The following is an 18,672-nucleotide window of genomic DNA, read 5'->3' on the forward strand; positions in this document are numbered from 1 at the left end:
AAAAAATCTAAAAACATTGAAAATAAACTACCACATCAGAAATTTTAAATATAATTTTTTTTTGTCTCACCTTTACAGACGTTTTCATGGCACAGCAATAACTAGACCTTCTATTCATTTAGAAATTTTATAAAACTGTACCCACATGCATCTCCACTGAATACAGGGTAAATTGGTTTCAACAAGAAACTGTGATATAAGTTAACACAAGATACATAAACTTATAAGTTTTCCAGTACATACTTATTAAACCATGCCCAAAATAACTAAAATGACAATAACAAATTATCACAAGGTAAAAGATACACTGTTATGTAATAACATTAAATGTCAATTGTTCCAAAAACATCATCCCCTGCTAAGTTATAGTGTCATGACAAAAAAGTGAGTCAGAACTAGTACATAAACACTGCACTACAGTACTTGTACCTAGATTAAATAATGAAACCGTTCTAAATTCCACTTAAGTCTTTCAAACAGCATAAACAATCTATCGTTTCTGATTAAAGACAGGACGGCTGTCCAGTTCAAATAAATGAAAAAAGATAAAATTCCATGTTATGACCCTGGTGCAACTGTTGACGTTAGAACCAAAATATGGCTCATTTATTCAATTATCTTTGGAATAACCGAAACATAATCAAGTGTATATATTCTTTTTCTCTGTTTGCTCCATCATTCTTGTATCACACAATAGAGGAAAAGAAGGAGTGAATAAACAGCATGTTAAAGCCATATCCATTTATCTGCCTAAAACATTCATCCTGTGAAAAGGAACGAACACAATTAAAACCATTGCCAAAATGAATCTCTAAAATATAATAAGCAGCACTGAAAATATGAGTACCAGGTACCAACTTTAATACAATTGTACAACTATTCATAACTATATTTTAGAATTGTATTCAGAATTGATCACACCTTACTTACATTTAAAAAAGTTGGTCAGGGGGTGAATATCACAAAATAGTTTTACTAGACTCATAATGTTTATGCATACCTCTTGATAAGATAGATGCAAATTTCAATTGAAGACCACTTCATTCAAAGATAAGGATAATGTAACATCACAGAAAATATACAAAACACTTCAGCAGAGAATTATAAACATCACCAATAGCTGCGACAAGAATGTAAAGTGAATAACATCAATCTACAGACGAGACCTGATATAGTACTTCTAAATATGGTACAATATCAGTACAAAACAATTTGTAACGATAATACATGTATTACTAAGTATGGTGCTATCTAACAGGTTAATCAAGGTCACATACTTAAATAACAAGATATTTAGTTATTAGAGGATTTTGTACTTATTTGCCCTATCAATGAATAGGAATAAAAAAAAATGTGGAATATTCTTTAATGGATAATCATCATTTAGACAGTAACCCAACAACACAAAAAAGGTAAAAAGACATGTAGAAGTCAACATACAGTCTTCAGCAATACTGATGTCTATGCAATATTTAAAGCTCTAAATTGTGCCAAGGTCTAAAAAAATGAACATATTTAACAGAGATAGAAATTTAAATCATGCAAAATAGTGATGAAATTCAGGAAAATTTCACTTTGACTATGTTTATGGCAATATCAAAAACTTCTGGACTAAATTGGAATGTGCATGTATTACAACCTCAAATTTCTTTGAGGTTCTACTTTATAGACATGTTTACAGATTTTATCATAAAAAAGAACATACTTTTTTATATGCTTATCTTTACAATCACTTCTTGAAAACTTTTCTTAATGCAGTACTTCAGTCTATCTCACATGAAAGATCTTCCTTTACTGATAGATACATAATATTTGACTCTAGCATTGTCATGGTAGGATTTTATTCTGCATCCTTTATAAAATGCCTTATTAAAGCTACTTAAAATTTTTCTGCGTATGTTTTAAGCTCTGTGCTGTAACATAGTTATTTCCATCATACAACTAACGTGTATAAAATGCCACAGTATCTGATTCATCCCTGTGAATCACCATTACCTTTGAACATCCCCCTTTTTTTTCTCCAACTTTAATTTTTGTGATATCACTTGTGACGACTGTCAATGGCTGAGTAACGTCTGACTGGTTTTTTCAGACATGAAAATATTTTAATGAATCAAATGAAATACTCTTTAAGCAACCTATTGACCTTAAATAAGAGCAAAACATATTTCATGGTTGACCTATAACTTTAAATAAGTAATTTGTAGAAACACCAACGAATAATGCTAAATAGAGAAAATTTGACCATAAACCACAAAATAAAATATATTTCATTTCCTTATAAGAGGGTAGAAAATAAGTCTTTTATATGATTTGTAATAAAAACATTTTACCATTTATTTTATAGTGATGACAAATAAGATTTCAATTATCCATTAGATGCCATCAGGTTCCCAATTATCACAAACTATCTTTATGTCCCTGTAAACCAAATGACAATGTAATGGGATTGACCCTGGTGTGAACCAAGTACACCTAAATTTTCAATAAGTTTTGAATGGATTTGATTCTTTTTTTAAAATATTTTTACTGGATTTTAATTCACTCTTTTTTTCTTTTCTGTGAACACAGAAAAGTTGATTGAAAATTTTTCTCCAAAAAAGGAAACAAAAATGTAATGGCCTAAAGAGGATTATAATATAATTGTATGAAAGTAAAATTTTTTATTTTTTTTTTTTTTATTGTTGAGTTTTTCAAATCATGCAGATGTTTTACTTAAAAAGAACTTAACCCTGAAAGTTCATTAAAAAACAAACTCTTGTATTAAACGCATTTGAAATCAACAATGGTATTGGTTTGAATAAATCAGTTATGATCTCCATTGCAGATCTCGTATCTGTTCCAAATGCTTTACAATACTTTACTAAATCATCGAAACAAAATTGAACTCAGTGCTAGAGATTAAGTTTAATGCAATCAAAAACCCAGCTAGTCTCCCCCTGAAAAAATAAAACTCTTTTCAAAGATTATCACCAAATGACATCTTGCAAATGGAAGATTACAGTCCATTTTAACCACTTTGCTATAAAACCTCTGTTGGATACTGTTCCAAAATCCTTGGATCTTCATCATGTGTAATTTTATAGATTTAAATATTTGAACTGAATGTTTTCAAAGTACAGTCACCTAGCTCACAACCAGTATTGTTACTACAAAATGTATCAATCACTTCAAAATACAATGGTTAGTTAACACAGAATGACATATGTGATATCTCCATTGGGTCTTCATTTCACCCCTTGCATTTACCGCTGGGCTTACTGTGATATCAACAAACTTTTCTGTCTTTTTATAGAAATGAATAACCTTAAATCATGGTCAACTTTATATTTTAAGACAACTAAAAAAGAATACCACAGTTAAGTAAAATGAAAAAAAAATTGCTAAGTACCGTTACTACCAAACTGTTTACTTATTTAGTTATGGGCCATTATTTTTCTGACTGATTACACGTAAATTCAAAGATTTACCTTAATATATTTTATCAAGGATATTTAAAAAATCAATAATATACTTTTTCCTGCTTCACAAATTTTGATTAAAAGCCTAATAAAAAACCATCATATTTACTTTGAAAACACTCACCTGACTTACTAGTGTTGATGTTTTTATATCCTCAGCAAATAATAAGCACACTTTAATCATTCATAAAAAACGAACATTGTAAAACATTCAATCAAAGAAAAGTAAAACGATTTGTGGTATTTGTGGTTTTTACCTGCATGTGTCAATTTCTGTCCGATTTCTTGCCGGTTTTTGGTTGGTACAATAAAACTACCTGGTGCAATACAATCAATATGCAGCCAGGGTCACATGATCGCCCAATTTAAACTGTACGAAGCCCACAATAATTTGAAGTGCATTAATTCAGTGCAGGTATATGTAATCTATATGGTCCAGTTGGGTATATTAACAATTGCAAAAGGTAAAAAATATACTGCTTTTTCAGAAGTGGAAAAATATTTAAAAAAATCTTGGTTAACTGTATCCAAACAACTTGTCAGATTTACACAGTAACTATGCTGTGGTACAAATAGAAAATTTGATTACATTTTTTAGACAAACCTTTCAGTGATCCAGTTACCCTAGCTGTTTTTAAACAAATATTTAATCAGATCTAAATGTTTTTATCTCTTTATAAAAATAACAGAAAAAGATTTTTTATAAAGTACAATAAAGACCATGAAGATTTTTTATTCAAATATTGTAAAGCCTTCAGCTGAATGATGACTTTCTATTGAAATAAACATGATTGTTGTTGATTATACATCACCACAATAATGTGTTCTACATGACCTGTTCAAATCTAAAATTCAAATTAAGTGTAAATAAGATTCGTATATAACATTCTGTGGGAAAACCTCTTCATAGCAATTTTCCGTAACAAACGTAATCTGTAATGGAATTCAGTATCTTGTCAAGGAGATACAAGTTACATTCTTCAACTAGTGGCCTTGAGACAAGACTGAACAGAGTTAGAAAAATATATATTTCTATAATTATGAAATATGAAAAACTACCAGTAATAATGAAATTGAACACATGATACAAGTTCATCCATTTTTTGAGAAAAATGAGGAAATATTCCATTCAATAATAAAAAAATCTGGTTAAAAATTGCCCTAAATGCTATAAGAAAAATAAATTTTCTTTTAGAGAAATTCATGCATAGATCTAATTTGCCTTTTTTTCTGCTTAAATTATAACTGAAAGGGGTCTCAACATACCTATGCTAACCTTTTCTGATATCTGTGCTAAATATTAGTTCAAAAACAAAAAAAGCTAAATCAACATGTTCTTGTAAAAAATCTCGGTGAACCAAAATCTTTATCCATTAATTGTTTACCTAGGCAAAGTTCTAAAGAAAACCATATATCTCTCTAATACCAAAGTAGAGCACTTAATTAGAAATGGACAATCAGAAGACTCCTTTACAAAGATACTAAACAAAGAAGTAATTAATAAGGTCACAAATCACATTTAATATTATGTGTGACAGTTTTATCACCTTTATATTCTGATACATGTCAGAAAAACAATCAAATTCCAACCTCATTCTACACAAGATTAGGTCACCTTATGACCTGCTATTTAGATTATCTCCCCTTAAAGACCAATCTTAACAGGGCAATAGCCTGATTAAATGCCTTCTGTCACAATACTGATAATTTTCTTCTTGCATGTCAAAGTCTATCAAATCTTTTTAAGATTACAATTCAATGTTTTTATTATAAGGACATCTATTGACCTCTAACTAACTTGACAACATAATGGATGACCTTAAAACTTCAGTAAAATGTTTTTCATGTAGGTCTTATATGCTGACTATTTGCCAGACTTAACTTTGCGCAGCCCATGTTTTGGTAATGTCAATGAAAATTTGGTTAATAACTAAAAGTATACAGTGACCACAAGCTCACACTTTGAAATAATTCATGATTGTAACATATTACATTATTTAATGTAAGATAATAAAATAAATATTTTTCAACATTTACTTAAACAATGAAAATTCATGTTAATTAAATAACAGGATGTTTGCTTGCTTACATGAGCAAATGTTGAGAATTAAACTATAAAGTCTCTGTTTACTAAAATATTCAAATCGATAATTTGTTATGATAATATTATAACAGATTAGTAATCTATATGTATGAATTTTAATACGAATTTCACCCCTCACGGTAGCTACCTCCTAGTGCCGTATCTATGATTATTGTCATACATACAATGGAATGTCTGATGTCACAAAATTAAACGTTCTATTTACAAGTATGATTGTTAAAAATGACATGAAAATATCGGACAGTTACATATAGGTGTGTCCCCATAAATTTCTAAATACAATATTTGATTAAAACTGAAAATGACAACCAAAAGAAATACATCCTATTCCATATGTTTAAATAAAAGAGATATCATTATTAGCATGACATTTTAATAACATTAGTTTGCTTCATGCATTCAAATGAACACAACAGGTCATGAACAGTCAATTATCAGCAACTCTGATTAACAGCCTTATAATAAATTGATTTTCAATATTTTTCATTAATGACCACAATGAATTGTACGTTCATTCAAATTTCAGGAAATTTTATCCATCAATGAATATAGAATACAGTAAAGACCAATAAAACAGGCAACTGGCTACAATAAAATTACATTATCTTCCACTCAAACCAAATTTACAAATAGGACTTGTCCTTCAAACAGAATAAATGAGTGATAGAAATTTATTCAATAAAATTTGATTACTATTTCATTTTGATTTCCAGATAAATGTCACCTGGCAGCATGCACATATACAGGTGTTTGCCATATAAAGTGGGTACTCAATAAAGATTAAAATCTTTGATCCCTCCATATCAAAGTAGTATTAATAACAGTTTGTTTTAGGGATTATAAAGTATTGTTAGGCTAAATGAAAAGAAAAATAATATAATAAATCATAATTTGAAAGGTCAATCTTATATTTTGGCCATATTCCATTTTGAAAGATTGAAGCAGCTACAATAAACCACAACAGAAAGTATCATGCTTTGTAAACAGAAATACTTTGCAACATAACAAAAATCAAAACAGCTTTAACATAATTGCTTCTCATTTAATGTAATTAGCTTTCTATGGGCCATTAGTTTTCTCTATTGTATTGTTTTACATTGTCTTATCAGAATATCCAGGGCCTTTTATAGATTACTATAAGCTGTGGGTTTTGCTCATTATTGAAGGCTGTATGATGAACTACAGCTTTCATGTCTCATTGGCAATCATACCACAAGTCCTTATTTTTAAATTGATATTGTCACAACAGTTACTAAGTTCTATGCTAATATGCTTAACAAGGTAATTACTAGTATATTATGTTAGATATGTTTAGAACTACTATTGCAATGTATTTGATTTCAGGTTGTGAATTTCAATGACGGAGGGACAGATTTACTTGGTAATTGTTGTCTGTTTCAAATCCACAAGACCAATAAAATTATTCAAACAGATATAGTTTAGCTACATACCACATTCCTTGAAGGTGGTGGACCTCTCATACCATTTCTAGATCGGCTTCTTTGACCTAAAAATAGACATCCAAAGTAAATAAACTATCAATTCGATTCATTTCCAACGTAACTTCTACCATGTTTAAAAACACACACATTTGATAATAATATTACACATTATTCAGAAGTTTACCTCCAAGTTTTAACCAATAAGTAGTTCTAAGGTCTAATATCCTAAGTAAGGTCTCATCATTATAGAATATAGAGTCATTTAGTATATCATCAACCATTGTTACAGAGCTACATAATAATTCAATTCTAACTAAAGAATCAGCTTTATATCAAAAGTTCAAACCTTGAGGGTACATCAGTAACCAAAGAGTCAACTTCAAAGAGTTTCAACTTACATCACAAAAGATATATTTTAAATCTCTTCCTTATTTTAAATTTTAATCTGGTCAAACATGTATGTTAACATGAGATATATTGGACTAATAAACTAACACTTTCAAAATTGTCCCCAGGACAGGTTCCCTTTGAAATTTTGTTCGTCTCTGACAGGTTGTTAAATTTTATTATTTTTGAACATTAATATAACATGTACAGTTGCATGTTATAAGAAATTATAGAACAATAAATGGGTATAAACTATCAATAAGACTCTTATCACTTCCACATGATTAGAAATACTATAAACAACTTTGTTTACTTGTACTTGTGTGTGAGTCAGAAAGTTTTTAATTTGAAGGGATTATCCCCAATTAGGGTTAAAAATCAAACTCAAAGATGTTTCTTGTAAATGTCTTTAAATTTCATTTAAAGGTTAAAAGAATGAAACAAGACACTCTTTGTTCTTGTATCAAATTTCTCCTAAGTTTGTTACAAGTAGATTTTGTTTTCTTCAATGGAATTTACAAACCTTTTAATTCTGACAAAAACATAACTAAAAAAAGGTCATAACCATTTAAGCAATTGTTGTTAAGCAATTTGTAAGTTTTTGATAACTTTTTCTCTCTCTAATTTTTATTTTAAGATCACATATAAGATTTATCTAAAATAAGCACTTGTTAAGTTTTCAGCATATTTGTTTCATATTTCCAAGGATGTTCAAAAAATATATTTCTACTTTGAAAAATAAGGTACCAGTATATTTGGCATGGAGATATGCATAAGATAAAATCTCATGAAACACTGAAACCAAATATACACTGCCTATTGTAAGCTGGTCACCCTCAAAAGCTACACTTTTACATACCATGTCAATGTGATATACATCTATGGAATGTGAAAAAGCTTACAAAACATGAATGTATATTAAAGGATAAATGCTATTATTGCTGTTCATCATCTTGAAGTCTTTTCCATCTGCAATACTAAACAAGAATTCTTTCATCACATGACCATCCCTTGTTTTTACATGAGCAGAATTTTTTCTTTTTATTTTAGTATATTCTCATGGATCTGTTTTCTTTAGTTTTTATACCATATTTCTGACAGATGGATGATGCTCATATAAAGTTTACTTTATACATACAGCACAGTTTTATTTCAATTTGTTTTCTTTCAAAAACCCTTTTAATGCAATACACTCAAATACAGATTAGCATTATTTCATATATATTATTTCTAATGAAAAATACAATGGAAAATAGTGACGTTCTAACTGACAATAAAGAAATTAAGATTTTTTTAAGCGGAATGACTTAAGCTGATTTCATAGATAACAATATTTGATAAATGAACAATGTCTAAAAATTTTGACATGTCATGCAACTCTTTATTTCATGAAAACCCATCTGACCAAAATCTGATCTGAAGGAAAAATGAACCCTTTTAATTTCTCAAAAAATAAAATTGTGAATCTTTTATCATAGAAATTTATGATTCTGTAAGCAATGTTTGTGTTTTCGCCCTGAAATAAGCCTATTAGTAATTGTATAAGATTGACGAATGAAGTATTAAAGTTTGCCATCAAGCAATCTATTTTATTCTCTGTAATACTGATTTATAGACAGATGGACTTTTTACCTGGGAGGTGAGAAAGCCAATAGAAGATAATTTCAAAAGACCTTGGGTCATTTTTTATGACTTAGTAGCATATTGTCAGAACACCTGGGACTTATAATGTTATACATGGCCATTTCAAGCTTTTAACTTTATATGGACAATGTAATTATTAGATATTACTAGCAACAAAGAAGCATAACAAGTATCAAAATCAATATTAAAGCAAGAAAAATATTCAGATGGAAAAGAAACTTTAAGTAATTTTTGGGAAGAATAAAATTATATTTTTAACTGTAGGAAAAAATCAAAACTGAAAGCTGGTTGGTTTTACTGCTATTGTAGACTGTTCTATAAGTAAAGATAACTTCATTTCATCATGATCTCTAGAGTTTCAATTTCTTGTTTTAGTGTCACTGATTTTGGTTAATCTGAATACAGACAAATTTAAGCCTATAATGTCTGCTTTTAACTTGTTAGGTTTTATCATGCATAGCTTTCAAAATTTGATTTGAAATTAGAAAATTTGAATTTTGTTTAGAAACAATATGTAGGCAGTTGGTTTTCCGAGTAACTATTAATATGATAAACATGCTTTTCATAGTAACAATTATATATTTTTCCAGCAAATATTTCTAACTTGCTTTTCATAGTAACAATTATATATTTTTCCAGCAAAGTGTTTTTAGCTTATCCCTAGCTATTATTTAGAATTCATAAATTAACTAAAGTCTTAAAAATCTATCATTTTCCACCTAAACCTTTAAAATAAATTCAAAAAACATCGTTTTCTCACAATTTACAAATCAATATTTGTAACAGTAGCACAGATCAATGGTGATTTTGACCTTTTTCTTACCTGGTCGCATTCTTCAAATATCTTATAAAAACCACAAAATTTAAATAATCCAGCTCAAGTGAAAGTAAATCCAACGGAAAATATTTGAACCTTCCGACTAAGGAAACATTTGTCAAGTTCTCTATGAAAACAATCCACTCAATGAAAATAACACGGAGAAATTGATTAATCCACAGCGTAGATTTCTGATCAACAGAGTCAGCTGACCTGTACAGGTAAATTGGTCATTTCTCAGGTATCTCCCACATACCTTGGCTATCTTTAATATTCAAGTACATGTACTTCACTAATTGCTGTTTTCAATTTTTAAGTGATGTTTGAATGTCTACCATATGACTGATTTAAAATCCTTCTAAATTGTATCTAATAAGTGGACAAATTCTTGTTAATCCTATTAATCAGTCAATATTTATGAATAAACATGAGAGGATAAAAATTCCAAGCTCTGAATGGATTTTTCTATCTTGACCGTGATAATAAAAACACATCCATAATTTACCTTGATTAAAAATATTCTGGATGACTAATCTCATAATAGCCGATCATGTTATTACCTATCGTGACCTGCAATTTCTACGTATGTGGCCTATACAATAAATACAAATGTTTTTACAAATTGTATTTCTTGGTTGTGTACACAAATAATTGCATTTAAGAAAAACTTATTATGTTTACTTAGCAAAGTACATTCATAAGTTTTATCTAAGAGATTGGGGCAAATTTCTGATTTAAATTTTTGCATGCAGGTGACATTTACAGAGAGTACTATATAGAAATCTCCTTAAAATCTAACAATTACCGAGGGATAATAGGGTATGACTTCGGAATTTTATTCTTACCCTGAATCACATAAAAATCTATTCAGTAAGTTGATGGTAAATTTTGAAGCCGCATGAAAATATATTTTTTCTCAAAAGTCGTAAATATCAATTATAAAGGGAACATTTATTTCAGTTTTACCTTAGTGCATCAAACAGGTAGATATAATGAAAATTAAACACAAGATTACTATTTGACAGGTGGAAATTGATCAATTTAAGAGGAAATCTAGTCAGATCTAATATCTTTTGACTAGTGATCAATGACAACCCCAGAGAGATACAAGGTCTCACGGTAAAATATTTCACTGGGTATTGTGTTATTTAATACTTATTTGCCAATTGTGCATCAAAAATACCTATCATGAATTAATGTATAATATGTCTTCATATCAAAATCCTGCATAGACCAACAGAGACTTTTTCAAGTTTTAAAGTTTACATTAAAAAATTAAAAGGATACCTTGTTTCAATATTAAAGAATCTTACATCAAAATTTTCTCTGAAATTAAAAGCAGGCCAACATTAACTTGAATTACAGATTTCAAATAAAACAATTTTGTAAATATATGTCTAATTTTTATAACATATTCTACCAGGTAAAAATGCAAACCAGTACAATTTCTGTGAAATATTCATTACACATTATTCACAGTCATGCCTTTATCATATTAAACAGAGGTTTGTAAATAAATATGTTAATTTCTTTGTTTTCTAGTAAAATGCAATTACCAGTGATTTTTTTCAGTTATGCAATCCCATAAATATAATAAAGAAAGGAATGTATGAAGCTGATTTTTTTGTTATTCATTGTATGATTAACAGTTCATTTTTCAATAACCATACTCCATATTATACATTCATAAGAGCAGATCTGCAACATATTTACAGGGAGTAAATTGTAAATCGGCATGTATGGTTAGACTTTATTTAGCCCCAAAGTCTAAGGTACTTCATATCAATTAATATCATAGGGCCAATGACAGGAAATGATTGGTTGATTGATCGTTGGTGTTAAATGCCACTTTCAACACTTTTGGCTACTTGGAGGCCAATTTTGTTGTTGGAGAAAGCCTGAGTACTAGGAGAGAACTGGTAACCTTCGGTAGGAAAACTGGCATACTTAGTCAATTAAGATAAGGGTCAGGAACTGGAGAACGAACACTGACAGAAGAGATGCAGAGTAAGTGGAAAAGCTGTGCCTAATAACCAATTTCCTCATGCAAGGCTTTTATTCAATGTATATAGTGACAAGAAGACATCAGCTAGGGACACATCTTACACAGGTTCTACATCATTGACAAGAGATACAAAGCACTGTAAATAGCTATATATCTCCCCACCACAGCTACATATGACTTATAACAGAACAGATAAACTATCAAAATGAAATAGAAAGAATAGGAATATAGGAAAATGTATGTAAATGAAAAATGTTTTTCTGTTACAAATCATGATGTATTGTTTTATGTGTACATGTTATGTTGCCCACCAAGGGCCCTTGATTGGAATAATAAATATTCTTATTCTTATGTAAATCTCTGCTGTAGGCCCATACAGGAGGACCAAAAATAATATTTTAGGGAGCAACCATTTAATTTCAAGGGAGGGTTATGGTTTTTTTTGTCTGAGTCAGAAAATTTTTTCGACGCTATCAATCAAATTATTTTTTTCAAAATTTAACACTATAAGGAATGGGAAAATCTGGATTCAGAATATTTTTTTTTGTCATCTGCTTGACCACAATATTTTTTGTCATCAAATTGGGGATCAGAATATTTTTTTAGGAAAAAATCATTTTTTTTTTGTCATCAAATTGGGGATCAGAATATTTTTTTAGGAAAAAACCATAACCCCCCCCCCTTTGAAGTTAAACGGTTGTTCCCTTAATATTTCTGTACTAGGCCCAATACAGAAAGACCATAATAATATTTTAATATCTCTTTACTAGGCCCCATACAGAAGGACCAAAATAATATTTCGATATCTCAGTACTAGGCCCATACAGAAGGACCAAAATAATATTTAAATATGTCTGTACTGGGCCCCATACAGAAGGCCCAAAATAATATTTTAATATCTCTGTACTAGGCCCTATACAGAAGGACCAAAATAATATTAAGATACCAGTAAATGTTGTAAATCCTAGTTAATCCCAGTACCTGGATATTACGACACCAATCCTGTATGTTTATATACTAATCTACCTTTGGTCTAGTTAATCAGAATACCTTATTTAATCAGGTGAAGATAAAGAGACTATCATTACCCAATTTACTACATAAACCTATTGACACTGTCAATTTTATGTTGATTTAGTCCAGTCAACTATAAAGGGCTGGGTAAATATGGTACAGACATGTTATATTGTAAAAATAATGAGGGGCAGGATATTTGAAGAACAATATCTAAATACATCGTAGACATGTTACATTCAAATATGTCAATGTTCGGTACGGTAATTAGGAATTTGACATGAAATTAAAACAAAATATTAAAAAAATAACCCGTCAGAAGGTCAATTTACAGGAAGAGATATCAGCTGATATAACTTTAAATTTGACCATACATAATCTAAAACATAAGTACCTAAATGGCACTCTTCTAAAAATACTTTGCTATCAGTATATTATCATAGCAGGATAATAAGTTTTGTGTAATTATGGCCATTATTTGGCAGAAACAGAAACAGAAAAGTACCTATCTTCATCAAAGGAATAAATTAAAAATAAGCCACTAATAATTTTGCCCCAAGTTATCAACGTCTGGCTACCAAACTGAGAATGAACACTTTCCAAGTGATGATAAGTACATAACAAACTATGAAAACTAAGCTTAGTCAAGCTTAGTCTCGACTCTTAAACAACAAAGCTTTACATCATTTTGCACAGGAAAATGCTAGCAAAGCAAATAACAAAAAAAAAACAAGCAGAAAAAAATGTAAAAACACTCTTTAAGTGTTTTTTTTTTAAGTGTAACAAATTCCATATCAGAAAAGAAAAGTTTATACATTGGATTACATCTCGAAGAGAACAACCATATTCTAAATTATTGAAAACCAGTTTTGAATTCATCTCCGATTCCACCTTCAAAAATGACCATATAATTAGAAAGATTCGCATAAATAGAATTATTTTATATGTTATCTTTGTCAAGGGAGATTTTGAAGACAGGAACCTGAGAACTGATCAAGACTACTGTGATTCAGCAAATTCTCACATTTAAATTAATAAATTTATCATTGTTTCTTTTAAAGAAAATTCCATCAATCTTCTCAAACAATTATTACTCAAGGCATTAAGTTCATGGAGTATTTTTAGTATTTAAATAGAAGCTCAAAACTAGTACAAAGATTTTGGTACATATCCTGTTTTAAGTGGATGACATTGTGTATATGTACCTAGGTCAACTCTATTATCACCTATGATCAAAACCTTAATTGCTAGATATTTTACTCTGTGACCAGAAATAGGAACCCATTTAATTCATAACATCTTACTTTATACTGCTCAAAATTGCTTTAGGAATTCAGACAACTTTTGATTTTCACAGGAGAAATGGACTAAAGATTGTTTATTCCCATAAAAGCAAACACTGCAAAATGGACATTTAAAATTATCAACCCTTTGTGATACAAATTTTTAAGAGCCATTTTACCTTATAACTGTTTTTTATAACAGATTTCATGTGAAATGCCCTACCTATATGATCATTAAAAAGTTTAATACAACATGGTAAAATCTTAAGTCACAAAATGTAAGACTTTCTAATGTCTCCAAGGTGTCTCAGGAATTTAACGATAAAATAAATGATTAACCTTTGACCGGACTACAATTTAAAATCAATCGTTGAAAAAAAAAAAAATCGGTACATTTATGGCATCAATCATAGCTGTGGGTTAATTAAGGCATGCTGTCAGTCAAGTTATACAGAAGACTTCCTATGCCCATTTATATAATTAGTAAGTGTAGGAGTGAAATCTGAGAAAATTCATTCATACATAGTTTAATTAGTTATTAAAACAGGTTTAATTAACATTTATCATGTGGAAGTTAATATATGTCAATAAATATAAATTCTAATTAAAGTAGCATTTATATAGGTGTAAAAAACCATGTAATCACTTCATAAGAGGCTAAATAGAGAATGAAGTAAAATGTCTTTTGTTGTTGGCTTGCTGATGTTTACTGGACTTCTCCTTATACACATTGCTATCAAAAGATGCAGAAAATTTTATATTTGTATTGTGTCATGGATATTTAGTTTTCACATTAAGATTTCCCTTACATGTAAATGATTTCCTTGATATTTCAACTGATTTTGAGATTTGTTTGCAGTAACAAGTCCCTACTATTGGGATTTCTTGTTTTACTTTTTATGACATAACTAATATTTTGTTTTGTATACATCATTGGTGATTCTTAAGAAAGGACAACAAAAACAATCAAATTACCAAGAAAACCACATATATATATATAGTACAATGAATTCAGTTGTATCTGGTAAATTTATATATGTTTTTTTTTACAATAAACTGAATTATACCTTTGTCTTGTGTATCTTATAATGGCACTTATATTATGGTGGTAAAATGTTTTTTTCAGGATTGACGATATTTTTAAATTTCTACCTCAGGAATATCAAATTACAGGAATGATTACATTTTTTCATGCGAGATTCCATTGGTCAGTTAAACTTTCATTTAAAAAACGCAGAAAAATAAAATATTGGAAAGTGGACAGTTGCCTCAGTGTCTAATGTTTATTAGAAATGTCAGTAAAGAAAACAATAAAACCAAATCAGACATGAAGGTAAACAATAGTCTTCAACAATAGAAAGTTGTCTAGTTCTAAGTCACCCAAAACCTATAAAAGTTGTGAATTTATCCAAAAGAGATCATTAAAGAACTGCAATCAAAACCAAACTACTTCAAGTAAAAAAGGGGGTATTTATTTTAAATATATTATTAATCAAAATAAAATTAACTCTGCCGTTGCATCATAGGGGAGTATTGATCAATAATTATCTTTACATGCCAGACTGGTGTTGGATTGCCGCTGTGCTCGTCTGCCCTCTGAGATAAACCAAAAATTTAAAATATTCAACAAAGTACAAATATTTCATAGGCTTGTATGCAGACTTTGGCAAAACCATGCAATCAAATATCCTCCAAAATACAAACTTTTCCTCAATCCATGAAAACTGAAACTCACAAAAATAAATGAATCAACAGTAACATGGGGTGGCATTAAATTTGTCTTGACAGTGGAATAGAAAAAAAAGTCCTCTTTATCATTTGAAAAGTTTTGGAAGGATGAAGCTAGACATTATTCAATTTAAACCTTTTCAACAGAATCATTTCAGAATCAAATGTTGTATAGTTTATTTGTTGGTGTATAATGCAACTTTCAACAACCTTGGCTATATAACAGCAGCCAGTGTTTATTGATGAAGAAAGCCAGAGTTCACAGAGAGACCCCCATCCCCCCTTTCCATCATTGTAAAATTGTACATGAACAAGTTACAATATTAAAAGAAATGAAGAAGAATAAACATAACCTAATCCCCTTATGACATACCATCTACTTCTAACATATAATCATCTTCCGAAGACAGGTCTACACTCGGTGGTTCAGGAGGGATTTCATCTTTGTACTCCTCAGGAATGTTCTTGTTGTTCTCATGTCGTAAGAAAAACTTCACTTCTTGTCTGTCATTTTCCCATTCACTTAAGATCTCATATAGTTTCTCATATTCTCCTAGTCTACGTTCTGAAAATATCATCTTTGATAATCTCTTTTTTTGCAATAAAAACTACATTTCTAAATTAATTTTAGTGAATATTAAAATGGCATTCAATTTTTTTCTTAAAAACTTGTCATAATAAGAAAGTTATAGTTTTATGCAATCAGGAATATTATGATATCTATATTAATGTTGACCATTGATATATTCCAATTGTCATAGCCAGACACCTTTCTACATCATTGACTGCAACAGATTTTTATCATGCAAGAAAACAATGGGTGCCACTTGTGGTGCAGGATCTGGTTACTTTTTTTGGAGCCGCTGGGTTCTTATTGCTCAATTTTTAGTGTTATGTTTATTAACTTGGGGTAAAATATATGTAAGGAAATTGCCTATGTATCAATCAATAATAATCTTTTGTCTGATTTTGTTAAAATATCCTAAATGTCCTAGTCATTTTTTGAAATCCTTCACAATTTTTGTCAAAATTCCTTTCCTGCTAATTGAACTCCATCCCTCATAAGGGCATCCTTGGTTCCAACTCCTCATGTGAAGCTCCCATTAAACCATTCTATGTTTAGGTCTCTTTTTATAACATTGTTTATTGCACTTTTTACACTTATACATTCAAATGTTTGCTCAGAGCATTCATGATGAAGTTTAATGCAAGAAAGATCAAATTAATTTTGACTTGCCATTGCATAAATCCTAAAGAATAATCCTTTAGCATTCAACACTTTAGCAAATACAAACATAAAAAATCTCCAAACATCATACCAAATTTTCTTCTGTCTTTTTCATATCAGTATGAATCTTTTACAGTATTTTTACAACATTGCATGATTGTAAATAGTCATTTCTGTATTGTCTTGCCTATTATCATGCATTTCTCTTTTAGACTTATTTAGACATACCATGACCGTTTGATAGCTGTGTTAAAATGGCTGATCCTTCACCAGATTCCTGAACACAAGCTAGTACATCTTCACATGTAGATTCTGCAGTAACAGGAAATTCTAGGCACCTTTCTTCACTGTCATCTAGATGTACTTTAAGAATTATCTGCAAAACAAATTTGTTACATCAATTTTTACTCAATGCAATGTAAGGGAAATAATTCAAATATATTTGCAGACACATTTTCTTCTATGGGAGATAATTCAAATAAGATAAGATAAGATAAGATAAGAATTTTATTAATCTAATCAAGAACCCATAAAGGGCATCATTTACAACAATATTAAGCACAATATGATTGGAAAAAAGAAAAACTATATCCTAATATAATACTATCATATATTGGACAGGATCAGAGCCTAACACATCATGTGTCTTACATAACATTAACAATAATTGCATAATAATTTTATATATTTTGTATCCACCTGGATCTTATTTCTAAACACTTAATTATATAATTGCCTAGGCACATAAGAGTTGGTAAATGCTCATTTGTGAACAGCCAGAAATATTTTTTATCCTTGGGTAATTCTTTAAAATTATTACAAAAACTGTTTACTTTATCCCATAATAATTTTCTCTGTTCGTTATATAAAGGACAACTTACTGTGAAATGGGTCTCATCTTCAATAGAATTTGATCCATGTGATAGGCAGTGATGACATAGACGCTGACTTCTCTCTATGTATTTTTTACTATACCTATCTTTCTCAATTTTAAGATCATGTGCACTTATTCTCAATTTACATATAGCTCTTCTTATATTAAAATCTTTAATTGATAAATAAGCCTCCTTTACGAAGTCAGTCTTGAGGTTGAAATAATTTTCTAATTTACTATTACCTTGTGATAAGGTATCAGATCTTTTGCAAATATATTTGCAGACAAATTGTCTTCTATGGGAGATAATTCAAATATATTTGCAAACAAATTGTCTTCTTTGAGTTGAGAGATAACAAGATTAGATTTGTATGAATTTAATTTGATTTTACAGATAAATCTTATTCTTTATATTACATAAGATTTATCTGATACTCATAGAATTAAAAAAAAAAACCTACTTGTTCAACTCTCTCCCACACATGTTCCATTTTTTGTTACTTTGGAGGGTTTGTGGGTGGTTTGAGGCATTAACATAATTACAAATTAAGATTATAAGTTTATTCTTTTACAAAATTTTATAGCATCTTATTCTTTGACCCATCACTCACCCCTTTTGTTTAAATTTTCTGTGTATGTACCTGTAAGGAGGGCAGATATTGCAGAGAGCATTAGCAGTTTTCAA

At 29.5% G+C, this 18,672-nt stretch overlaps 1 protein-coding gene across 6 annotated transcripts in view; it reads right to left on the reverse strand.

The window, feature by feature from the left end:
• LOC127738352 (apoptosis-stimulating of p53 protein 1-like) overlaps positions 1-18,672 on the reverse strand; it is a 61,839-nt gene that overhangs the window by 23,830 nt on the left and 19,337 nt on the right. For 2 of the 6 annotated variants that reach the window (XM_052249551.1, XM_052249550.1), the window contains exons 2-4: positions 17,342-17,489; positions 16,259-16,450; positions 7,017-7,072 (exon numbers count right to left, since the gene is read on the reverse strand). In XM_052249551.1, coding sequence (XP_052105511.1) covers positions 7,017-7,072; positions 16,259-16,450; positions 17,342-17,489 — 396 coding nt within the window. Of the gene's footprint in view, positions 1-70; positions 230-3,585; positions 3,824-7,016; positions 7,073-9,861; positions 10,167-16,258; positions 16,451-17,341; positions 17,490-18,672 lie in introns of those variants that run through there. The other 4 variants (XM_052249554.1, XM_052249559.1, XM_052249555.1 and 1 more) reach the window with 4 other exon arrangements.

This window comes from Mytilus californianus, unplaced genomic scaffold (assembly GCF_021869535.1).
Source record: "Mytilus californianus isolate M0D057914Y unplaced genomic scaffold, xbMytCali1.0.p SCAF_4, whole genome shotgun sequence".
In the NCBI taxonomy this organism is placed as follows: Eukaryota; Metazoa; Mollusca; class Bivalvia; order Mytilida; family Mytilidae; genus Mytilus; species Mytilus californianus.